Source organism: Thalassophryne amazonica, chromosome 9 (genome assembly GCF_902500255.1).
Source record: "Thalassophryne amazonica chromosome 9, fThaAma1.1, whole genome shotgun sequence".
Lineage (NCBI taxonomy): Eukaryota > Metazoa > Chordata > Actinopteri > Batrachoidiformes > Batrachoididae > Thalassophryne > Thalassophryne amazonica.
The window spans coordinates 98,063,915-98,090,169 of NC_047111.1; the positions used below are offsets into that span (position 1 = coordinate 98,063,915).

The window sequence follows — 26,255 nt, forward strand, 5'->3', positions numbered from 1 at the left end:
GATGAAATGAATTTCTACAACCCACCGCCGCCGCTGCTGCCACAAACATCAAAAAGGAAAAAGACATGGATGTTGGTGATTATATATTCTGTGTGATGTTTATTTTATTTGTTATTATTAATTCCTATGTTGACTCTAAAAAACAGCTTGTGCAGGGAGTGACAAGTCTGGCTTCAGTTACATGTGAATCTCTGTCACCTATAGATTAAATGTTGTGTAAGGCCGTACTTTTTGTACATTGATGCTTTTAAGTCGATGCTTATGGATAACCAGGCCAGCGGCAAAGAATGGATGCACAACATTGTAACTTGATAATGGGTTAATCCTTGAATATACAGTATTTACACCCTCCACAGAGGCAGTTTTTTCTGCAGCATCTGTCTTCTGAAAAAGTTTAAGCATTATTTAATTATCCAGCAGAATAATGTGTATTTTTTAAATTTAATTAAAATGCTAATACTGTATGCCAGTAGAATTTAGTTAACTTTAGTGTTTGCAGGCATTTACTCATAAAGCTTAATAAATAAATACATAGGCTTTTAAAATAAGATTTTGGACAAATGCATTTATCATTATAAATGGATTTTGGATTAAAAATATAAGGAATATTGAATATTGACTTTACTGCAGTTATGTTTTGCTCCACATGCATACTCTCTGTGTACTTCACATTCAAATAATTTTATTTTGACAGTAATGGACGACCTTTAGGCCCCCGTCACACATAGCACGAATGAGGCTGAATGGCGTTAGATACATCCGAAAAGTGTGGAGGTGTAAAATGTCGGTCAGCAGAGCAGTCTACATGGGTGGGCCCGTTCATGCAATTGATTTGAATGTTTTGCACATGTGCAAAAACACTTGTGGCGCAGTCCGGGTGGGTCACCCATCCAAAGGCAGTCTATGTGCAGTCTGAACGCAATCCCACTGCAATCTACATATTCATGTGGCGTCATAACAGAAGTTGGAACAATCTGATCGTGGTTGTGGGGAACCCTGACATGGATCGGGCATGTCAGATCCTGTCCCGCTTGAGCCACGTCGATGCATCTCCACTGTATCCTGTTCAGGGAGCACAAAGGATATGTTGATATGCAACATGTGTGTGGCATGCGTTCATTGTGTGCAGTGGAAGTGAACATTGCACAATCAAGCCGAAAACACCGGCTGTCACTTCGAGTCCATATACCATTGTGTACATCAGAGGCTCAGTGCAGTGCCCGCAACACAGCTGGACAGACAACAGCCAGGGAAGCCCCTCTCACCCCAGATGCACCGTTTGCTGATGACACCAGCTCCAAAATTCCCCATCCACCATGGTATAAATATGTCAGGCGCAGTCCTGCAATGCCACGCACACTGCTGAGCCGACCGGTCAGCGCAGAGCACAGCTCTCCCATGCACTCTGTGTGCTCAACACATCACTGTTGCCGTGCTGTGTCCGTGAGCATAGTGCTGACAGTCCATCATGTGTGGGAGATGCATGTCCAGCCTGCCGCCGCAATGTCCTGGTCAGAGGTCAGTGTGAGGGAATGAGTGGATGAGCGAATCTGTGTATGAGTGGGTGAGTGAGTCAGTGACAGCACTCGGCACATCTGTCCGCCAGTCTGTGCATTTTATTTACATTTCTGGTGCAGTCTGAAAGCAGCCTGTGTCTCAGTACTGTTGTCCATTGTTGTACGCTTGGGCTGTGGTTGTTTGGGTGTGCGCAACTCAGTCCGGACTGGATCTGCCCACATTCCACGTGGTCGTCCGGCAGTCATACATGGCTGTACGACTGTCTGTGCCTCCCGACTGCACCTCGAAGTTTGGGTTCTTTTTTATGTTCCAGCTGATTCTGCCTGATCCCTGCACTCTTGGTATGTATGATGGGGATCTGACTGTGAAATTAGAAATTCTACACTGTTAAAATAAATAAATTAAAAAAATCTGTTTTAAAAGAAAAAAGTGGCAGCTATGGCTGCCAGATTCTGTTAAAAATAATTCTGTAAAATAACAGTACATTAAAAAATAAGCGAATACCTTTACAGAACAGCTTTTATTCAGGCCCCTTCACACATAACACAAAGTTGGGCGAATTAGGCCGAATGGGCGAAACCTGCAAAATTCCAGCCAGAGTTGGGAGGGACAGACGGTCAGACAGCCGTGTGCGGATGCCATGTGACCACCAAGAATGTGGGCTGATCCTGCGGCGACGGTTTCGTGCACAATCGTGTGCACGCACATGAACACAGTGTGACCACTGTGAGAGGTGTGGTACCACATCACATTCTCACAGCAGTGGAAGCAATTAAATGTTGTACAAATGCTTATAAATCAAAGAAAATATATAAGGACAGAATAATGAAAGAGTATAGAACATTATAAGAACAATGTACCATTGAAATGTAAGACAGTCTTGTTACAGGTAATGATGTTTAATTGATGCCTGATGACTTGACTCTGGGATGGAGTCTGTGTTGGATTTGAGGAAACAAAATACCTCAACCACCTCGACTGCACCTTGACAGTGGTGTCCTGGGCAGTGGTGGGCACAGCTCACCAAAATTTAGCTTCATTAACCGTTATTTCGCTAACTGAAAATTTAACTTTTATAAAGCTAAACCGATAACTTTCAGTATTGACTTCAGTACACTGGCAGGTACTGACACCACAATGAGTCAGCACTTCTGTCTCAGATCTGCCTTCTCTCAGCAAAAGACACCTGGTGACCAGTGAGAAAGGAGAGAGGAAAAAAAAGATTTATCTTCACACCATACAGACCTGCTAGCATATCACTGGAGTCATGCACAGGCAGACAGTTTTGACTTATGGTTATAATTGTAAACAAACTAATTCCGGACAAGTTATTGAAATTAACGTCACGTCTGTTGTTTTACAAAGTGAAAATATCAGCTGTATGTTTCAATGCACTAATTTTGATGTGGCAAATTCTCTTCACACTGCCATAGCATTTGCCACACATTCACTAAAAGTGATGAATCATTTAACAAACAGAATTTTCAGTTTTCAAATTGCCTTTGCCTGACATCAGGAAACTAATGTTCCCATAATGCATTGCGGCATGTGTGTCTAAATGCTAAAACCTTCAAAATTAGTACATTAGTTTAAAACTAAAACATATAGCTGATATTTTCACTTTATAAAACAACAGACGTGACGTTAATTTCTTGTGTGGAATTAGTTTAAAGTTATAACCATATGTCAAAACTGTCTGCCTGTGCATTACTCCAGTGGTATGCTGGCACGTCTGTATGGTGTGAAGACAAATTATATATATCAGCTCTCTTCTGCCTGCTGAGGATCAAGCTCTACCATTCATGGCTGTTTGTCTGCTACAAAACATGTAACAGGTAGGCACTAAAATCTTTGATTTCAGACTTTACAAATGTTTTTAACTGTTAAGCTTCATTCACTATGCCTGCAAAAACATGTTAGCGGTCTAAAAGTTATCAGAATTAAATTTATCGGAAGCGAATTGGTCCGCTGATGGTTTTCAACGTTATCTGGAAAGCTAATCCGCTAATGAAAATGTTAGCTTCAATAATTAGCGGTTAGCAGATTAGCGGAACTGTGCCCACCACTGGTCCTGGGTATTACATTCATGCTGTCCACGCAAAGGGACTTGCATTTTCTAAGTGTCCTGTGACTGTAGTTGAAAGTTCATGGGTGGCACCTTGACTCTGGCCGAGTGTGGGTCGAATGACCATTTGGGCGCCATTTGCCCTCATTCGGCTGGCTCGATCGCGACATTCGGCCAGGGTTCGACGTGGCTGATCCTTTCATGCAGCCCCTCAGCCACAGCCCGAGTGGTCCGACCTGTTTACGAGATGTCTATGACCTCATCTTGACCGCTGTTTGATTTTGATTTCCAGCACGAGTGTGACGCAAACGTGGAGTACACGTGCTGTGGCCGAATGGTTGTGCTGACTGCCATAAGAGGCATTCAAATGCTGCTCAGATTTTTCACGAGTGCCATCTGGTTTTTCTAAGTAGTCCAGCTGAACAAGGAGAATGAGACATGGGCAGCCTTGAACTGGGGATATTTTACTTCGTGTGTGTACTGGGAAGGGACAGAGACCGTGCAATGAGTGACGTTGAGTGGAGAGTTTTTTAACATGACTCAACACTCAACTTCACTTGACACGTGGTCACCCCATACACTGCACTACACATATCCCTAAACACCACAAACACTCCATCTGTGTGAGAGGGCCTTTAGTTATGGAAGGTTTTTTTCAAACAGACTTTAAATTAGCTTTGCCACATATGTATTTTTTTTAAACTTATGCTCATTCTCCACTTCCTCAGTGTATATCACATTCAGATCATTTTATTATGACTGCATTGAAAGCCTTTTACTGTGAAATTTGAAAGACTAATATGTCCTTAGAATCACGCTAAAGCTAAATGACATTTATGTGGACACATGCGCAGATCTATGCACATACGCATACAGAGTTTTTTGGATTGGAAATAACTAATACTAAGTTGTTGTAATTAATATTTCTCAACAAAACAGACTCTCGATGTAAACTGTATAAATATAAAGCGCTCCTTTGTTCCAGTTGACCGTCATATATTTTGTGCATATAATTTTGCACATGTGCAGAACGGACATGGCAAGCAGTACGGATTTGATACAACTCATACAACTTGTTTTTTCAAAACTGATTTGAAAATAAACTTTACCACATATCTGTTATCTGCCTCAGATCATTTGTCACTTCCTCAGTGTGCATCACAATCAAATAATTTTATTGTGAAACAGGAAGTGCTAATATGTCCTTAAAGGTTTATGCTAGTAGATATTTCTAAAGCTTTTTAAAAACATAGCATAAAATGAACGTTACAACATTAAGCGTATGTGTCTTGCTGCTTTGATAATTCACCACTTAGTCAATATGCTTCGGGTTTACATCATTTTATTGCGACAGCATTTGCATGAAAGTTCACTGTGAAGTCAGCGATGCTAATGTACAAGTTGGCTAACACTGATGCTAGCACACAGTCTGTCAAGAATCCTAAATCAGACTATCATTACACATAATGCAGTGTGGTGCAAAACTAAAGGGCACACATGCAAAATAGTTGGAAGAGTTCAGATTTGTCATTCTCTCTCTGTGGATTTATGTTTTCAATGCTAATATTATGACATCTTTCAGGAATATGGCTATCCTAAGAATGGCAAAACTTAGGGGACCATCAGTGAGGCAAAGCGCAACTGTCAACTTTTGTTCAGTGCGTTTTTGCTCAAACACTCAAGAAAAGAATAACTCAGACTTAAGACAGTGTTGGCAATGACAAAACAAACAAAATGAACATATTTTTTAACATTCGGTATGTCTTTGGTGAAGACATTCTAATGAGTGCATTTCTCATTTTTTGTGAATAATTCATAAAAAGCATATTTTTAGAAGTTTAACATGACCACAATGTTACAACAGATTGTGAGTGTGAATGTGATGATTAGGATTGCAGATACAGTAACATTTGTATCATGGTGATTGCTGTAATATTTTAAATTGTCATGAAATAATTTTCCCCACAGAACATGTCATTGTTCCAATGTTTAGTTTACATTATATAAAACAAAGAAAAGCAATATACCCAGAGAATGATTTTAGCTTCACAATTAGCAATAATTGAATCATGTAGTATTTTTAGCTCTAGGGAAGTCCAGTTGTATTTAAAATGAAACGCAATTCATGTTGATTATTTCATCTTGACATTCAAGTATCAAAAATTATTACATTTATGAAAACTAATAAATATCTAAAACAATACAAACAGGCTTCAACCTAAAAAAACAAAACAAAACAAAACAACAACAAAAAAAAAACATTGACAAAAATCCCAAAACAAAACATCATCACATCTTACATGTTAAAGGTTTTGTTTGCAATGTGCAAAATACAACTGGAAAAACAAAACTGATCTCAAGAACGTTTTGTGTATTCATGCTAAATACACATTATCCTAAGAAGCTCAATAATTCTGGCTAACTGTACTACGTCGTATAATTCTCTATAACTCCCTCTGCTTTACAAATGCACCTGAGTGTGTAACAAGAGCTTTTCTTTACATAATGCAGCATTTCTACAAAAACAAAAGGTTTTCCCTGCAATTTATATTTTAAAGGAGATGGTACAGAACATTATTAGTAGAATTAGCGTTAAACTATAGGAAAAGACTGCACATTGCATGCAGCATGACAAATACCTGTTATGCTGAGTTGCTGAGTACATATCTATTGCCAAAAGGTTGTTGAACCCCACATGTACTGTAGTTGTACACAATGTTATATACCATATACACCCGGTTTTAAAAGGGTCTGTTCCTCCAATACAGGACGGCAGCCAAAGCTAGAACGATGAAAACAATTACAGCGAGAATGCCCACAGCAACCGCAAGACCTGTTGTGGATTCAAAGTTGCTGTTGGACTGAGCTGTTTGGAAGACAACCCAATGAAAATATGTTAGCAAACAGCGGTGTAATTTTTTAAATTCAACAATTATAAAAATGGTGTTTATGTAGATCAAATGTTTACATTTTTGCAAAATATAAACAAGTACAATTTTATACATTTTGGTGAAATGACAACAAAAAGGGTGAAGAACGTAAGCATCATACCTTCCTGAAGAGGTCCCATTGGTGCTACAAAAGGATGACAGTGACATAGAAAAATTAGTAAAAACACAGTATTTTGCAATGTCTCCAACTTTACTATGTAACAATTAATCAAGATACGGCCCTCTGTTCAGGCTGCATTGGCTGTGATTGCAGAAGTTATTTGTAGTATATTGTCCCAAATAGAATATTGGCAGTTCTGCTTTCAAATTTTAAAGCACTTTATAATTTCTTCATTCATGCATTCATACATTTTATATACCCACTTATTCCAACTAAGAGTCATGGAGTAGCTGGAACCCATCCCAGCAGTCACTGGGCAAGAGGTATGGTACAACCTGGTCAGGCTGCCAGTCTATCGCAGGGCTTTTATAAGTTATATAGACCAAATATTGTTGTTTTTTGTCGATGATTGGTTATGGTAGGGATATAAAAAAGAGTCAGCTGATGCTTACAAATTAAATCTATGAAGGCATGGAGAATTGGTCACTCTGACCACTGGACTTTACAAGTACCTGGATGCTTAGTTCCATCACCTCTGTCTAGCATTTTTGACAATTCTTTGTTGTGCATTGTTATTTGATTTATTTTTTATTATTAATTGGTATTATGGCCAGAGCAGATGGTCACTGCTCTGAGTCTGGTCTCCTTTAGCTTTCTTCCCACTTGACTTGGGACAGGTGTTCAACCTGAAATTTGAACCAGTTTTAAATATGTGAAATTCAGATCAGTTTTGTTCAAGCTATTGTGTGCATGGATGGAATGTACTTTTATATCGCCCTTCTGGTCATATAGCCAGTTGGTGATAATACATGTGATAGCATATACAAGTAGAGAAAACTGCTTTTAAAAAGTTTTCACACCCTTTAGGATTTTATTATTTTATGATGTATCAAAATATAAAACAGCATTTGGCATATTTATGTATACCATTTTCATTATTATTTCAATTTCATTGATTATAGTGATGCTCTTTAAAATCAAAGCAAAAACAAACCTCTACATTTCTCTAAATCTTGATCATCTTGTAATCTTGACCCAAATTGTATGTCGTGCAAACACAAGCTTTCTAAAGGTAGCTGGTTGTAAAGTGATGATTTAGCTATTGCATTAAAGGGAAAAACATTATTTTTTAAATTTAATTTAGATCTTGTAGCAAAAATGTGTTTTTTACTTCATGCAATGCATGATGGGAAAATGGTAATAGTGGTGCAGTCGATGTGAAATTGAGTGAGAAAAATGCATGAGGCAACATATTCCCCAATGAAGAGATGTCAGCTAATGTTTATCCCTAATGGGAGGCTAACGGCGAAAGTTGTGGCAGTTAGTGGCGGTGTAGTGGATGGCTCCCAATTCCTTGGTAAAGTGACTATTAGTAAAAAGATTATGACTTGTGTAGTCAACACTGTCTCATGAAAATCCACTTACAGTTTTCATTCTTGGTGACAATTTTTGTGGAGACAGTTTGGGGGTCTGAAACTCCGGTGGCACTAATATCTCTTTTCCTCCTGCTTTTGCATTGCTGTAGTGGAAAGAAAGTACATGTAAATAGTGAATACAATTTATGCAACTGTATAAAGTCAAAACTCTTTGTTCCTGAATTATAACTTGGAAAAGTCAAAAAAAGCACCATCTGAAGTCTGGATTATGTCCTAATCTATTCCATGTTACATCTGCCCTGCAGTGGAACTATTTTGGGTCTTGATTATTAACCATGCAGTCCATCCTTACATTCCAACAGTAACTGTGTATTTTATCTGAGATGATCTGGTCTACCTGGAAGGTGGCACAGGTGGCTCTTTCACAGAGTCTGGTGATACAGTGCAGATAGTAGGTGGACTTAGTCTCATTCTGCTGTTCAATGAATCTGAAGGTCTTGAAGGAGAACTTGGCGTGCTGACTTTTCCCATTCTCAAATATGGTGGTCAGTTGGTCCTTGTCACATCTGTTGGATGTGAGAGAAAAGAGTGCAGTCTAATATGGACTTTTACTGTTGCTTTACAACCATAGTCAAGAACTTACCCTACAAATAGGTTGAAGGAAGATGAATTCTCAGAATGAAGACCAATGGAAGCATAGCATCGGTCCAGCAGGATGTGATATCTGTTTTTTGACAAAAACGTTTGTCAGTGTAATACTTATAATGTGAAATACCAGCTATTTTCACTTTGTACTTTCAATTTGTTTCTACAGCATGAACTTCAAAGCTGCACCAGGCGAGAATTCAGTCTGAAGCTTCACTTATCAAAGTAGAACTGCAGCTGACTTCAAAGTTGAGAGAACCTTATATCAGATTCCACACAGATATTTCCACTGACATTTGAAGCTACTAAAGTGTGAGTTTGACTTGTGCAGCTTTAAGGACTGTTCTAAAGTATTGCGTGTACTCAAGAATAGATGCAGTATTCGACAAAGACGTTCTTACCGGTCAGTCAAGTTGGATGCGAGGACTTGGACAAAGATGGTGGTTCTCAGCTCTAAGCCGAGTGGCGGTATAAGCAGAGGTGTGATGTAGTTGATGTCCTGTTGACAGAATGTTATAGATGAGACATTTTATACAGAACTTTCTGTAAAGTTTGTTGTGGTGGTAATTCGCCTGCTGTGAATTAAGCCTGGGTCCCACCGAATAATAAGCCATGAATAATGAGCCACGCGTGGGTGTGTCAGCGATTATTCGAAGAATGACCCACGTTTTCATCTATCATGTATCCACTACTAAGGTGCCTCTATGTGCCCCTTTGTACCCCGCATGTGCCACATTAGAGCCTCGAATGGCTCGCATCAGACACACTATGCCACGTAGTGCCATGATAGCGCCATGATAACATTATGTTGGTGCACGTTTATGCATGGGTTTGGTCCAAACCTCCAGCCCTCCCACACCTGGTCCCTTTAAAGTGTGGGTTTTCATTTCACAGCAGCATTTAAAGATGTCACATTTTTTTAAATGCAGTCAAAAAATAGACTCTCCAGTACAGTCCCGCAGGTGCGCGCTGTGCTGTTCCCGGACAGCTGCCTCTGTGCTCCTCTCTGGCTCCGTGGCTCGCTGGCTTTATTTCTTCTGCGGCTGTAAAGACACACATTGTGATCCCACTTTTAACTTTGTGTTCGTCCATTTATTTCTGGAAAATCGCTCATTTGCGCGCGTGCTGCTGTTCTCCATTCCTGGACAACCTCCTCTGTGCTCCTTCTCACTGGCTTCCTTTCCATCCATGGCTTGCTAGCGTTATTTTTTCCCTGGCTTTAAACACAGTCATTTTCACACCATGATCTCACTTTTAGCTTTGTGTTTGTTCGTTTATTTCTGCAAAATCGCTCTTTTGTGCGCGCTGCCGTTCTACATACACATTGAGGTGGCCGCTTTAATTATATACACCTGCTGCCGCAATTCATGTGGATCACTTTCAAAAAAAAAAAAAAAATTTATTCCGCAGCTTACAAGTCACCGTGACACAACTTTTAACTTTGTGTTATGTCTTCAAAATCAGTCTTTTGCGTGCACTCCTTCTGTGTGGCTGCACAGCTCTGCGCTGCTTTTAGCAGTTTCACTGGAGTTATTTCTTCCGTGGCTTTAAACACACAGCCACTTTCACACAGTCATCCAAATTTTAACTTTGTGTTCATCCATTATTGACTGAAAAATCACTCTTTTGTGAGCTGGAGTTCTGCCTAAATGCTCCTTTGGAGCGTGATGAGTGACTGCCTCTGTGCACAGTGCGCAAACACAGCGGAGCTCATGTGATCCATTAACAAGATATTAAATCAACCATAGACATACTTTTACAGCTAGGAACTGTTTTATCAAGCTATAAAAACATTAAAAATAGTTACATTAAGCTGTTCAAAATAAATTCCACATGGAGCAGGAAAGAGAGGAAAAAAGTGTCCAGATGAAACGGTCCTCTGTGATTCCAGAAGCAATTAGAGGTGTTTTCAGCATCCAAGGTTTGACAGAAAATGATTAATCCGCTACAAAATAATTATTTTATATACAGCATCCGGCGCACAGAGCAGGTGGAATTGTGTGCGCAAGAGGGCAGCCACTCCAAAAGTAGCCTTTCAGGTCCTGCGTAGCTGTCAGGCACTGGGATATGGGCTTTTAGTAGACTCGTAACCATCACGCACATGTCTGTAAGGGTTCCCTGACATGAGCATGTTTTTGATTCACACAACAGCACGACCTGTGTTGTGAGGATCCCACCCGCTGTGTTCACAGCTGGACGCCCTTCTTTGTTCTACCAGCTGCCACGTGCTCTGCGCTGGACGCTGCGTATTTGAAATAAATATTTCGTGGCAGATTAATAATTTTTTTCTGCAAATTGGCCGTTGAAAACGGCTCTAATCACTTCCTGAAACACAGAGGAGGCTGCAGCCGTTGCGCAGAAAGCATTTTGAGCCATCTAAAAAAGTAATTATTTGACTTCTTTACATTTTCATGGCTTGATAAAACCGTTGCGTGTTCTTTGCTTCTTGTGTACAGTTGTTAAAGTATTTATTTTTATGTTTATAACAGATTTAACTTCTTATAATCCTTCAGACGAGCTGCGCTCTGATGCGATCCACTGACGTCACCACTCGCTCTTTTCACTGCTTGTTTACTCCACTTGACGAGCTGCACGTCGTGTTGGAGATTAGATCGCACCACATACCACGACATTTGTGCGTGAAAGATTATTTGAACATTTCAAAATTCTCTGTATGCAATAGCACGCACCGGCACCCCTCTGGCATCCTGTCTGCACTAGTTAAAGACAAGTTTACTCTTCAGCACGACACATCACGACACAGACACACCAAACATGCTTGTGTCAGTGCACCTAAGTCATTGTAGTAACTCGTACACAAACTGCCCCACATTGTTGTTGCTAAAATTTGAACATCTTGAAATTAGTGCTACGCTCAGAGAGGAGCCTCATTAACTGAAGATAATGTCTCTAATGCCGCGTTCACACCGGGAGCGACACGAGCGACAGCAGTGACAGGTTGCCATGTAATCCCCATGGAAGGATGCGTTTTGGCACCAAGCCGCGCAGCGAGATGTGATGGACGTGAATGAAGCGACGCGAGTGAAGCGATTTTGAGCGATTGGCGCGTTTGTGGCGCGGTATTGCGTCGCGTCACGTTGCGTTGCCCTCCTCCCCAAGTTGAAAAATCTGAACTTTTTCATCTTGTCGCGCCGCAATGACCAATCAGGGACTGAATATGTAGTGATGTGGAGATGTCTGGAGTTTGACTGAGTTGGATGTGAACATGTCCTGTCTCTGGTAGCAGCCTGTGAGCAGGACTTATGTCCCTTTTGTCCTTTATTTCACAATTATGACAGAGTTTTTGGAGTGAGCAGCAGCCCCACAGCAGTAGGAGCGGAGTTTCTTTTTTTTTTTTTTTTTATGTGCGTGTGCGAGTGAATCGTCCGTGGAGATTATTTTACTTATTAACTACACAGATGTATAATAAAACAAATGGTGACTGGTTTCCAAACACAATTATGACAGAGTTTTTGGGGGAAGAGCGAGGAGCAGCCCCACAGCAAGCAGCAGAGTTTTTTTTTTTTAATTGTTTACATGTGCGCGTGTGAACGGGACAGGAGGTCCTCAAACTGGGTCCTGCAGAGGTGGAAGGACCGCTGAAAGCGGCCGTCATCCAGACGCAGCTCCTGCAGCAAATGATGATACTCCCCGAATTGGGAGCACAACAACTCACTCCATGTGATAAAGGTCCGTCATGTTAACTTGACTGACAACCGGAGCCGGCGAGTGGAATGGAAGCTCCCCCTATTTGATGACGCGCTGGGGCGAATTTTCGCAGCGAAAGCAGAGCGACACACCAGGCGATGGTGGCAGTCCGTTGCCACGCGACCGAAGCGAGTTTGTGGCATCTGGTCACGCCCGGTGTGAACGCGGCATAAGAGCCACTCAGAGCCACCATTCTCCCACGATAGTTGAAGAAACCCTCTCGTAGCAAAGAAAACATGTTGCGTGGCTCATTATTCATCCTTCATTATTCGGTGGGACCCAGGCTTTAGTGCCCAGGTTTGTTAATGACACACACTTCACACTGAAAGACTCTGAAGCAGAAGGTAAGGCAGCAAGGTATCACAAAAGAGTGTAAACCAGTGAAATACTGCTTAATCCCATTAACGAAACAAACTTCAATATTCAATAGCACTATTTTTCAATTATATGTTCCCGTTTATCAAAGACATAGAGTGTGGAGTCACTCTAAAGAGTTTCACAAGATGTTTTCAAAACTCATCCAAGTATCACTATTTGGGCTCATCTACACTTAGATAAGCTCAGTGAAGTCCGATATGTTTCAACAGAAACAATATACACTTTTTTCTTGCGGTTCACTTGTTAAACAAATTTTAATAATTGTGCTGTGACTTTAATGGCTGTTTATTTCAGTGAAACCAATATAAAAAAGGTTTTTTTTTTTTTTATTACATTCATACAATATAGGAAAGAAAACATAAATTGATGTAAATAAAACCTAAATCAAGCATTAAAAAAATTCATGGAGTAAAATGAATAAATAATAATAACAAGAAATTGTTATTAATGGTAGCATAGTGTACATAATGCGACTAAAATACCAAGCTGCAATGCTTTTTCTAGTTTCATGTACATGAAACATGTACAGGAATGTTTGCCTCATAACATATTTAATGATACAATATCTGGTCAACAGGCCACGAATGGCTTAAGCTGGCCAGATTCCTGCAATAGATAGAATTCCAAACTTTACTGAAGCAAAGTGGCATTGCTGATTCTTTGTGGTATAAAATATGTGCATTTCCACTTACACTGTAGAGTTTTATGCTCAAAGTACTAATGAAGCTTCCATTGTTGTCCTCCACTGCAATGGAACCCGATGACCTAAATAAAAGGGACAAGAAATATACAAGGATGTTATTTCCTCTGTCAGTGAAGAATATGTTTTATGAAGACCATGAAAGCCTTTTCCTGAATTTGATGGTGGTTATACAACATAATACTTTAAGCATGGAATGAGCTTAGCAGTTCTTATTATAATTAATTTACACTCGAAGAAAAACATGAAAATGAATTTTCTTGAAGTATGTTGCATAATCAACATGCTTTGACAGACTCAAATGTTCCATCATATACTGTATCATTCATCAAAAAGAGATTATATCAAATAGGAAAGAAATGTCCATAATTCAAACATTTGAAGTTGAGAAAAATGGGAGCTATGTATCCTGAAATGTTGGAAACATCATTGCTGCATCTTTTCCAAAGCAATGTGTGGATCAAGATTTTGTTTCAAGCTAATTAATTTTAAGCTTTCATGCTCTTCCCCTAAATTTTCTTTTTTATGTTCTGGAAGAAAACTCTAAAGAGTACCCTTAAAGCATTTTGAAAAAGCTTAGAGCCCCTTCAGACATAGTGCGAATTTGGTCGAAGTGCACACAAACCAGGAATCATATGCAAAATGTGTAAATTGATAGCTGCCTTGAACGCCTCGTACACCTGTTGCTACAACTTTTTGCGCACACCAGCTGCTGAAAGACAGAGTGTGTGCTGTGCGAGCCCATCAAACCCTGTCTCGCGGCAGGTGTCAGCCAAATTCCAACTGACACACACGAACATCTAACACTGCTCGTTTGGCACTTATGAAATGTGTGACTATTCACACTATCATCACGAAAACAGTCAGCAGACAATCACTGTCAAGCTGGATGTCAATCAATCAACTCAATCAACTTTTTTCTTATATAGCGCCAAATCACAACAAACAGTTGCCCCAAGGCGCTCCATATTGTAAGGCAAGGCCATACAATAATTATGAAAAACCCCAACGGTCAAAACGACCCCCTATGAGCAAGCACTTGGCAACAGTGGGAAGGAAAAACTCCCTTTTAACAGGAAGAAACCTCCAGCAGAACCAGGCTCAGGGAGGGGCAGTCTTCTGCTGAGACTGGTTGGGGCTGAGAGAAAAAACCAGGAAAAAGACATGCCGTGAAGGGGGGCAGAGATCGATCACTAATGATTAAATGCAGAGTGATGCATACGGAGCAAAAAGAGAAAGAAACAGTGCATCATGGGAACCCCCCCACAATCTACGTCTAAAGCAGCATAACCAAGGGATGGTCCAGGGTCACCCGATCCAGCCCTAACTATAAGCCTTAGCGAAAAGGAAAGTTTTAAGCCTAATCTTAAAAGTAGAGAGGGTATCTGTCTCCCTGATCTGAATTGGGAGCTGGTTCCACAGGAGAGGAGCCTAAAAGCTGAAGGCTCTGCCTCCCATTCTACTCTTACAAACCCTAGGAACTACAAGTAAGCCCGCAGTCTGAGAACGAAGCGCTCTAATGGGGTAATATGGTACTACGAGGTCCCTAAGATAAGATGGGACCTGATTATTCAAAACCTTATAAGTAAGAAGAAGAATTTTAAATTCTATTCTAGAATTAACAGGAAGCCAATGAAGAGAGGCCAACACGGGTGAGATATGCTCTCTCCTGCTAGTCCCCGTCAATACTCTAGCTGCAGCATTCTGAACCAACTGAAGGCTTTTTAGGGAACTTTTAGGACAACCTGATAATAATGAATTACAATAGTCCAGCCTAGAGGAAATAAATGCGTGAATTAGTTTTTCAGCATCACTCTGAGACAAGACCTTTCTGATTTTAGAGATATTGCGTAAATGCAAAAAGGCAGTCCTACATATTTGTTTCATATGCGCTTTGAATGACATATCCTGATCAAAAATGACTCCAAGATTTCTCACAGTATTACTAGAGATCAGGGAAATGCCATCCAGAGTAAAGATCTGGTTAGACACCATGCTTCTAAGATTTGTGGGGCCAAGTACAATAACTTCAGTTTTATCTGAGTTTAAAAGCAGGAAATTAGAGGTCATCCATGTCTTTATGTCTGTAAGACAATCCTGCAGTTTAGCTAATTGGTGTGTATCCTCTGGCTTCATGGATAGATAAAGCTGGGTATCATCTGCGTAACAATGAAAATTTAAGCAATACCGTCTAATAATACTGCCTAAGGGAAGCATGTATAAAGTGAATAAAATTGGTCCTAGCACAGAACCTTGTGGAACTCCATAATTAACTTTAGTCTGTGAAGAAGATTCCCCATTTACATGAACAAACTGTAATCTATTAGACAAATATGATTCAAACCACCGCAGCGCAGTGCCTTTAATACCTATGACATGCTCTAATCTCTGTAATAAAATTTTATGGTCAACAGTATCAAAAGCAGCACTGAGGTCCAACAGAACAAGCACAGAGATAAGTCCACTGTCTGAAGCCATAAGAAGATCATTTGTAACCTTCACTAATGCTGTTTCTGTACTATGATGAATTCTAAAACCTGACTGAAACTCTTCAAATAGACCATTCCTCTGCAGGTGATCAGTTAACTGTTTTACAACTACCCTCTCAAGAATCTTTGAGAGAAAAGGAAGGTTGGAAATTGGCCTATAATTAGCTAAGATAGCTGGGTCAAGTGATGGCTTTTTAAGTAATGGTTTAATTACTGCCACCTTAAAGGCCTGTGGTACATAACCAACTAACAAAGATAGATTGATCATATTTAAGATTGAAGCATTAAATAATGGTAGGACTTCCTTGAGCAGCCTGGCAGGAATGGGGTCCAATAAACATGCCGATGGTTTGGACGAAGCAACCAATGAAAATAACTCAGACAGAACAACCGGAGAGAAAGAGTCTAACCAAATACCGGCATCACTGAAAGCAGCCAAAGATAACGATACATCTTTGGGATGGTTATGAGTAATTTTTTCTCTAATAGTCAAAATTTTGTTAGCAAAGAAAGTCATGAAGTCATTACTAGTTAAAGTTAATGGAATACTCAGCTCAATAGAGCTCTGACTCTTTGTCAGCCTAGCTACAGTGCTGAAAAGAAACCTGAGGTTATTCTTATTTTCTTCAATTAGTGATGAGTAGAAAGATGTCCTAGCTTTACGGAGGGCTTTTTTTATAGAGCAACAAACTCTTTTTCCAGGCTAAGTGAAGATCTTCTAAATTAGTGAGACGCCATTTCCTCTCCAACTTACGGGTTATCTGCTTTAAGCTACGAGTTTGTGAGTTATACCACGGAGTCAGACACTTCTGATTTAAAGCTCTCTTTTTCAGAGGAGCTACAGCATCCAAAGTTGTCTTCAAAGAGGATGTAAAACTATTGACGAGATAGTCTAACTCCCTTACAGAGTTTAGGTAGCTACTCTGCTCTGTGTTGGTATATGACATTAGAGAACATAACGAAGGAATCATATCCTTAAACCTAGTTACAGCGCTTTCTGAAAGACTTCTAGTGTAATGAAACTTATTCCCCACTGCAGGGTAGTCCATCAGGGTAAATGTAAATGTTATTAAAAAATGATCAGACAGAAGGGAGTTTTCAGGGAATACTGTTAAGTCTTCTATTTCCATACCATAAGTCAGAACAAGATCTAAGATATGATTAAAGTGGTGGGTGGACTCATTTACTTTTTGAGCAAAGCCGATAGAGTCTAATAATAGATTAAATGCAGTGTTGAGGTTGTCATTCTCAGCATCTGTGTGGATATTAAAATCGCCCACTATAATTATCTTATCTGAGCTAAGCACTAAGTCAGACAAAAGGTCTGAAAATTCACAGAGAAACTCACAGTAACGACCAGGTGGACGATAGATAATAACAAATAAAACTGTTTTTTGGGACTTCCAATTTGGATGGACAAGACTAAAAGACAAGCTTTCAAATGAATTAAAGCTCTGTCTAGGTTTTTGATTAATTAATAAGCTGAAATGGAAGATTGCTGCTAATCCTCCGCCCCGGCCCGTGCTACGAGCATTCTGACAGTTAGTGTGACTCGGGGGTGTTGACTCATTTAAACTAACATATTCATCCTGCTGTAACCATGTTTCTGTTAGGCAGAATAAATCAATACGTTGATCAATTATTATATCATTTACCAACAGGGACTTAGAAGAGAGAGACCTAATGTTTAATAGACCACATTTAACTGTTTTAGTCTGTGGTGCAATTGAAGGTGCTATATTATTTTTTCTTTTTGAATTTTTATGCTTAAATAGATTTTTGCTGGTTATTGGTAGTCTGGGAGCAGGCACCGTCTCTACGGGGATGGGGTAATGAGGGGATGGCAGGGGGAGAGAAGCTGCAGAGAGGTGTGTAAGACCACAGCTCTGCCTCCTGGTCCCAACGCTGGACAGTCACAGTTTGGAGGATCCAAGAAAATTGGCCAGATTTCTAGAAATGAGAGCTGCTCCATCTAAAGTGGGATGGATGCCGTCTCTCCTAACAAGACCAGGTTTTCCCCAGAAGCTTTGCCAATTATCAATGAAGCCCACCTCATTTTTTGGACACCACTCAGACAGCCAGCAATTCAAGGAGAACATGCGGCTAAACATGTCACTCCCGGTCTGATTGGGGAGGGGCCCAGAGAAAACAACAGAGTCCGACATTGTTTTTGCAAAGTTACACACCGATTTAATGTTAATTTTAGTGACCTCCGATTGGCGTAACCGAGTGTCATTACTGCCGACGTGAATTACAATCTTACCAAATTTACGCTTAGCCTTAGCCAGCAATTTCAAATGTCCTTCGATGTCGCCTGCTCTGGCCCCCGGAAGACAATTGACAATGGTTGCTGGTGTCACTAACTTCACATTTCTCAAAACAGAGTCGCCAATAACCAGAGTTTGATCCTCGGCGAGTGTATCGTCGAGTGGGGAAAAACGGTTAGAGATGTGAACGAGTTGACGGTGTACACGGGGCTTCTGTTTAGGGCTACGCTTCCTCCTCACAGTCACCCAGTCAGCCTGCTTTCCCGACTGCCCGGGATCTGCCAGGGGGGAACTAGCGGCGGCTAAGCTACCTTGGTCCGCACCGACTACAGGGGCCAGGCTAGCTGTAGAATTTTCCACGGTGCGGAGCCGAGTCTCCAATTCGCCCAGCCTGGCCTCCAAAGCTACGAATAAGCTGCACTTATTACAAGTACCGTTACTGCTAAAGGAGGCCGAGGAATAACTAAACATTTCACACCCAGAGCAGAAAAGTACGGGAGAGACAGGAGAAGCCGCCATGCTAAATCGGCTAAGAGCTAGTAGCTACGCAACCTAGCGGATTCCTAAAAACACACAAAGTGAATAATGTGTAAATAATTTAAAGGTGATTCAGCAGAAGGAGTGCCCCAATCAAGGCACCAAACAGGCCATGAAGCAGCACAGTCAACGCACGACAACGGTGCTAAAATAAAATAAAAATCAACTAAACACGCTGTGGAGCAGCACAGATAACGCACGACAACAGTGCTAAAAGAGAAAAAAAATAAATAAATAAATAAAAATACAATAAAAAAAAAAATTATAAAAAAAATAAAATAAAAACGAAAGCGTTAGCAAGCTAGTTAGCTTGCCAACGCTGATGAAAGTTAGCTGATAAAAGTGCTCCGTCGCGATGTTTTGACCGTTAGAGGTCTTCCTTAGGCGTTGGAGCTCAGTAAAAAAGTAAAAAAAAAGTAAAAAGGTAAAAAAGTAAAAAAGTCTTGAAAAAGACTGTTAATTCAAGTCCAAAGCAGCAGGTAGCAGTCTCTGTGTAAACAGTCCCAACAGAGAGCCAAAATTCTGATGCCAACACCTGTAACCTGGTGTCTCGTCTCGGGGGCGGGGGTAAACTGTGAAATTTGTTTAAGTGCCCCCCGACTGTGGAGTTGCCGAGTGCACATGTGACATGCCAGAGTGTCGGCTCCCCCCACAACACATGTGCGTGTGTTGTGCGCTCCCTGCCCGCTCCCTCCAACATGTGCTTGCGTGTGGTTCGCGTGTCCCTCCGCAGGCGAGGTGCCTCTCATCAGATCACAGAGTGACACTTTGGTCTGTGCGCTGTACACACGGAGGCGTGGCAGCTGTTGACAACTCTGGTCCTGGACATCAGAGCTGCAGAACACGTACCATGTTTTATCGGACACGCGTGTGTGTGTGTGCTTGTTGTCCTCACATTGAAATACATAAAAACATATATTGCTTCTGCGACGGGGTGTAGAGCGCGCACATTGGCAGGCTGTTCCAGCTGGACCAGACCGCCAGTTCATGTGGACATGCAGTAGACGATCTGAACATCACGTCTGTCTGACAGGACAGTGAGCGGCGCGTGGCAGGACCATGTGACAGTCCAACAGTATGACAAATATGCCACTTTCAGTCACATATCAGCAGAAATACGCCATACCAAATGCCGTTTGGTCAGTTATCACAGCGCTTTTTTCTTTTTTTTAAGAAAATATGTTTATCTGCTTGTTGATTTTAACCATTTCATGCTCCTGTTATGAGACAGTGATTATGGTGCAGTGGTAAAGTTTCTGTCTGGTAATCAGAGTGTGTGGGTTCAAATCCTGTGAGTGGCATTTTTTAAATTAATTTAACCAGGGTTATTTAACTGTGGAGTTCTGTATTGCGTCCCCTTTTATGTATTATTTATATCAACCAAGTGATATTCACTAATTATAGAACTGGTTTTTATTTTATTTTCCTCCACATCAGCAGCGTGATGTGGTGCAGCTCGTCCCACAGTGTGAGCTGTTGCAGCTGCTCGCACTGTGTTCCTGCTTGAAAGATGCCGTCGCATGCACAAACCATCGCACCGGGCTCGTGCATGCCTACTTGTCGGTGCGATGTTTCGTGGAGCGCTATTTCAAACTATTTTATGCTGTTTCACTGTAATTCGACCAAATTCACACTATGTGTGAAGGGGCCCTTAGATTTAAGGCTGGTCCAGGTTTTTTTTTAATAGGCACTAGCCTGCCAGAGGACGTCCTATGATGAACTTGGCGTTTCTGCTCCATCCTCCTCTTTCTTCTCTCTTTCTTCCCCCTTTATGTAAAAATATTGCGTACATGCTTGTCATTGACTCTTCTCTTTCTTGGAGTTATGCTGTTTCCTTGCTGTTCCCCTCTTTCTGCCATTTTCTGCATTTCTGACTCTCAACCCAATCTGTTGTGGCAGATGGCCCCTCTACACTGTCTGGTTCTGCTTGAGACTTTTTCCTGCCTCTGTTCTTTGGGGGAACTCTGAGATTTTGTACATTTTAAGACCTGTTCTGTATGTAAAATAGGTTGAGATGGTGATGGTGATAATGCTAATTATTATTAGTGTGTGATTTGCCTTGATTTGAATTTGATCAATTCTTTGATAGCAGTGCCACTAATATCCTATAAATCAGTTTGCTAATCTTCAAAGTAATGTCTTGGTCCAGAAGCTGTGACTGGAAAAAATGCCAAGATTTAACATAAGTTTTAACAGAAAGTCAGCCATAAGAAAGAAACTTTTAAAAAATGCCTTCTATGTCTTTGTCTGCTGTGGATAGATCAGAAAGTATCTATCAAATGCAAAATTAACATCTTAAAAAAAATCTGAGGTCTTACACATCCATCTGGGTGTTATTGAGGAAATACTGCAGTGGGTAAGCACAGGAATAGAAGTATTTGAGTTCAGCGTTATAAGTGATTGTCCCTGTGGCTGGATCACGAGACCGAACAATACCGCTGACATTAACCATCTGGATGTTGGAGAAGTCTTGATACAGGCCTGTTCCAACTGTGTTGATTGTCTGGAGGCAGCAGTCACAGTAAAGGCAAGAGACAGAAAACACATGCTTTTAGATATGCTTCAAACATTTGGAATCTTCCACATCTTGCTTGTGTGGTTGTTTCTACTAACCACAAAGGTGCTGCCACATGAATAGGTCTTGTTGAGGGTGAAAGTGAACCTGACAACAGCCGGGACGACTGACTCATCCAATGTTCCTCGGCAATCTGGATTGTTTTGTACGTTGTTAATGATGAGCAGAGACTCGTTGTAGCCAGTGTAGAAGGCGGGACAGGCAATAATAGCCAAGTTAACTGAAGTGGTGCCACATTCAACTGAGATGTCAGTATATTCTAAGAGACGGAAACATTTGTCAGGCAGCTTTGTTTGCCATTCTCACTTCAGTGGCCCAACCCAATTAGCACCTTGTGTTAAATCACTGATGTACCTATGCATTTGTACTCAGAGGATTTCTCAGTTAAGCTCCACCCACCCCCACCCACCCCCCACACTCCGAATACCAAATGCTCAACTTGTTGGAACTCCACATACCCCAGGTTCACAATCCAAGATGGCTGTTCCTGTCAGCAACAGTAACAAAAGCTATAGTTTTTCCTGTTTTTTTGCACTTACTGTAAGTCACGACAGCGTATTAGGGCCATTCAAAGACAGGAAAAAAAAATGGAGATTAAATTTTTGAGTTTAAAGTCACAAATGTACGCGAATAAACATGCAAATTTATGAGAAATAACAAGCAAATTTGTGAGATTAAAAGCATGCTAATCTGCAAGAAAAAAGTAGCAAATTTGCCACAATTAAACACGAAAATTTTCAAGATTCTAAACATGCAAATATGTGAGAAAAAAGCAGCAAATATGCAAGAAAAGTGTAGCAAATTTGTCATATTAAACACGCACATTTTCAAGATTATAAACATGCAAATCTGTGAGGAAAAAAGTAGCACATTTAACGCTAGCAACATTAACTCAGTAATTTGATAAATAGCCAAATTACCTGCATTTGCATTAACTGCAAGCAAAAGCATTATAGCATTATTTCTCTTATCTCTCAGACATTAAATACTGAAACCGCTGTCCATATATTAATTCTTTTTGACTGTAAGAGCGTACATGATGAAGCCATTGTCCCATCTCATTCCATCGCTAAGGCGCCAATAGGCCACATTTGCATGTGCATTTTTGTACCTGTAGTTTTGTGTGTTCTAATCTTGCATTGTCTTTTTCTCGCAAATATACAGGTTTATAATCTTGCAAATTTGCATGTTTAAATCTCGCAAATTTGCGTGTTATTTCTCCTAAATTTGCATGTTTATTCTCATATATTTGTGACTTTAAACTCCATTTTTTTCCCCGTCTTTGAATGACCCTAATACACCATCGTAATAAGTTGTCCCAGCCAAGTCTCACTTTTTTCTTCGTGTTCCCATGACAAAATGAGTCAAATTTTTGTGACGCATTTTTTTTAACTCACTATTACTGACCCTACTCCTACCCCCAACCCTAACCTTAACCATAACCTAATCTTACTCTTTCCCCCAAACCTAACATAACCACCCCGACCCCTGCTTCACTTTTAATTTTGTGCAGCCATCATGGAATGAATTAGAATGAATTTGTGCTGCCTTGATGAAAATGAGGCACTTTTCGTCTCAATGTCACAAACCAATAGATTCATGTGTATTTCATGCTGCTGAATCACAACTTGCTGTGAGACCGGTTGGTTGTCCACACATCGCTGTTCTACTGTTGTCTGTACACATGTTGTTGTGACATTTTTATGTATGAAATGAAATGTTACGTAATGCGTTATCAACTAGTGGCACTAATACTTGCTAACTCACTAGATGCTGCTAACAATAATGGGTACACCGTGCTACTGGTGTACTTATGTATTTGTACTCAGAGGATTTCTCAATTAAGCCCCCCCACATACACACACCGAATTCCAAATCCTCAACTTGTTCGAACTCCACATACAGTCACTTGCCCAGTTCTGGATCATTGCCGGTTCCGGATCACTGCTGTAGTATTTGCGCCGCCATTTTCGTAATCAGCGCGAATAAGCTAATACTTGGTACCAATGGAAAGACTGATGTTTTGTCTACAAACGACCACAAGCTCAACCGGTTCCAGCCATCTTTGTGATCAGCAGAGGAATCAAAACATCCGGTCTCCGTGGTGTGTGCGCATTTTCTGACTCACTCATTCCTGCAAGTGTGAAAGTGACGATCTCGATTAAGTAGCAAAGGTTAATTAGCCATTCAGTGTCACTGGTTCTAGAGTGGGAAAATACTTGGGTAGAAAATGTCAGTGTGTTATGTCTTGCTGTTTAATTGCTGGACGCATTTATCTCGGACGCAAACATTTGCCGGTTGTGGATCACTGAAGCAGCAGCCTCGTGTCAGTACTTGTGAGCCATGTGTACTTTGGGGGTCATCTCAACATCACGAATGGGCATGAATGTGGGGGCTTTTACTTTTTAATTCAGGAGAAATCTCACCTCCACACATTTAAAACCCTCCTTTGCTCTCCATCTCTAACAATATAAGGTGCGAAATGATAGCAAGTTGGGACATCTTGTGCTATCCTGACCCACTTCATTGAGTTAAAAGCTTAGGAGGAGATGTCAAAATCCAAGAATGTTTATTACCACAGATTTTATTTTATCTTCATTTATTTATTATTTAAAAACACTTAATTTTTTGCTTGTAAAAACGTGTAACGGCGCCTTTCGAAACTAAGTAAGTTCTCATTTAATAAGTATAATTTATATCATTTTGTGTTCAAAACACATTCTCGGGCACAGTGTGTATCATTCTGCATTAGAAGGGCTCCAGCCAGATGCCAGGAATGCCCCCAAACTGACACAGAGTGTTGTGATCCAGAACCAGGCAAAGTGATCCATTTCCGGCAAATATTTGTACCACACATAATGTGGCTTCACACTTTAAGTAGAAGGGTTACCCCATCCTGACTTTTTCATTTAGATAACATCAAAATACCAATACAACAATACACGATTAAAGGATATTCAGTTGCATTATGGCTCTGTATAGCGGGACTTTCAAAAAAGTGATCCAGAACTGGGCAACTGACTGTACCCCAGGTTCACAATCCAAGATGGTTGTTCCTATCAGCAACAGTAGCAAAAGCTACAGTTTTTCCCTGTTTTTTATTTTTTTGCACTCCTTTCTTTTTTTTGTCCTGTAACTTGTCCACAGAGCACTGTTCTACTGCTGTCTGTACACGTTGTTGTGGTATTTTTATGTATGAAATGTTACGTAATGTGTTATCAACTAGTGGTGCTAATACTTGCTAACAACAATGGGTACACTGTGCTACAAACCAAACACTTAATTAAAACATGAATACCTTCTGTGATATCTGTTGTCTTCTATAAAGTCTCTTTGTTTTTTTTGTTTTTTTGTAGTACTCTATACTGCAAAATCTTGGAGGCATCCAGCTAATTTCTGCAGTGTGGAAAATAGGACGCATATCTCTAGTGTGATGTCGTTCTCAGTCACAATTTACAAATTCCAAGGTAAATGGAACGCAGCAGTACTCAGTGGGCATGGAATCTTAATTGTGCGTACAGAATTTTCATTATTCTCTGAGCCAATCATATTAGTTGTTGCATAGTGTTCATCAATCATAGTAGAGCATGACAATAGATAGATAGATAGATAGATAGATAGATAGATAGATAGATAGATAGATAGATAGATAGATAGATAGATAGATAGATAGATAGATCGATCGATCGATCCTGCTAATCTCAGAGAAGATTTCAAAATGTTCATGCTTTAATAGCTAAAGATATTGGATAAATGATGAAAATGCTTTGAATAATTCATGAAAACAGTGTAAAATCTTGACCTGAATTTAGTTAATCTTGGTGGAAGACTGAAGAATGTCCTTAACTCTAAATTAGACAATGTTGTCCTGAACCTGTAAAATAACACACCCTGTACAACATTTTCAACACAATAGAATACACAGGAACGTTCTCAGTACCATCTTTCGGCCCTCCAGGGGGGCAAGAATACCAGCATAAATGTCTTTAGAGCAGCTGCAGGGAAAATTGAGCAATAACAACAAATGTGAAAAGATTAAGGACATGTACCTGGACGCCTGAAGTATGTTGGCTGATTCAGGCAGTTCAGCTGAGAGCTTTGGGAAACCATGGAAGCCCAGAGGACGACAGTAATAAGCTTCATTTTTTTCGTCCCTTGTTGATGTTTCTATCATGGCAAAAACAAAGTCATCAAAATAAACATAAACTTTGTGCAACTACCTGAAGACATAGTGTCACTCTACTGAAGACATAGTACCCACCTTAGATGTTCCTGCTCCTCTGGCAAGGTCTCCTGTATTTCCCAAGGCATGCTAGGAGATGTTTTTATAGGCAGGATTCTTTATGATTGGCTGGTAAGAAGGTCAGTGGAGTTCGGTGTACTCTTCTTAACACAACTGTATGGGAACCTTTCTAGTGGCATTATAAAAGACCTTACCTTAAGGGTTCTTATTGAAACCCAACACACAGTGGACCTTTATGATGGAGCAGAAACAACAGCTGCCCTGGTTTCCTTTCGTGAAAACATAGATTCTGTTAGAATGCTAACGTGACACTTTTTGAAGTTAGTGTTAAATCTCCGGGGAGTGGTTACAATAGTTTGATGCCTTTTTTTTTAGGTGTTTGGGTACTGTATGTCATGGTAATAATTAAGGCCTGAAGATGATCTGTGCAGAAACAGTCTCTCTCTCTCTCTGACCTCATTTAGTGCGTACCATGCTTGACCATCTCCCTCACTTTCTTTTTTATTTCTTTTGTGAATAAATCCATAAAATATCCTGTCTGCAGGGTTGGGTGGACTTGTAGCTTTGTTATTTTAAGATGTAGCAATCCTAAAGAAATTGTAAATGTTTTGTTGTTGTTGTTGTTTTTCTGTCGTGTGTTACCTGTGCTGCTCCACAGCCTGTCTAGTGGATTTTTATTTTATTTTTTACCACTGTTGTCGTG

The 26,255-nt window shown here is 40.4% G+C and overlaps 1 protein-coding gene across 1 annotated transcript; it reads right to left on the reverse strand.

Moving 5' to 3' along the window:
- Positions 1-6,324: 6,324 nt before the first annotated feature.
- Positions 6,325-25,452, reverse strand: LOC117517991 (zona pellucida-like domain-containing protein 1). The gene is made up of 10 exons (XM_034179107.1): positions 25,359-25,452; positions 21,348-21,568; positions 21,053-21,237; positions 13,434-13,506; positions 9,057-9,154; positions 8,654-8,734; positions 8,408-8,576; positions 8,060-8,153; positions 6,635-6,658; positions 6,325-6,449 (listed from the first exon to the last, which is right to left on the reverse strand). The coding sequence occupies exons 1-10, from the start codon at positions 25,450-25,452 to the stop codon at positions 6,325-6,327; spliced, it is 1,164 nt and encodes a 387-aa protein (XP_034034998.1).
- Between the last annotated feature and the right edge of the window lie 803 nt (positions 25,453-26,255).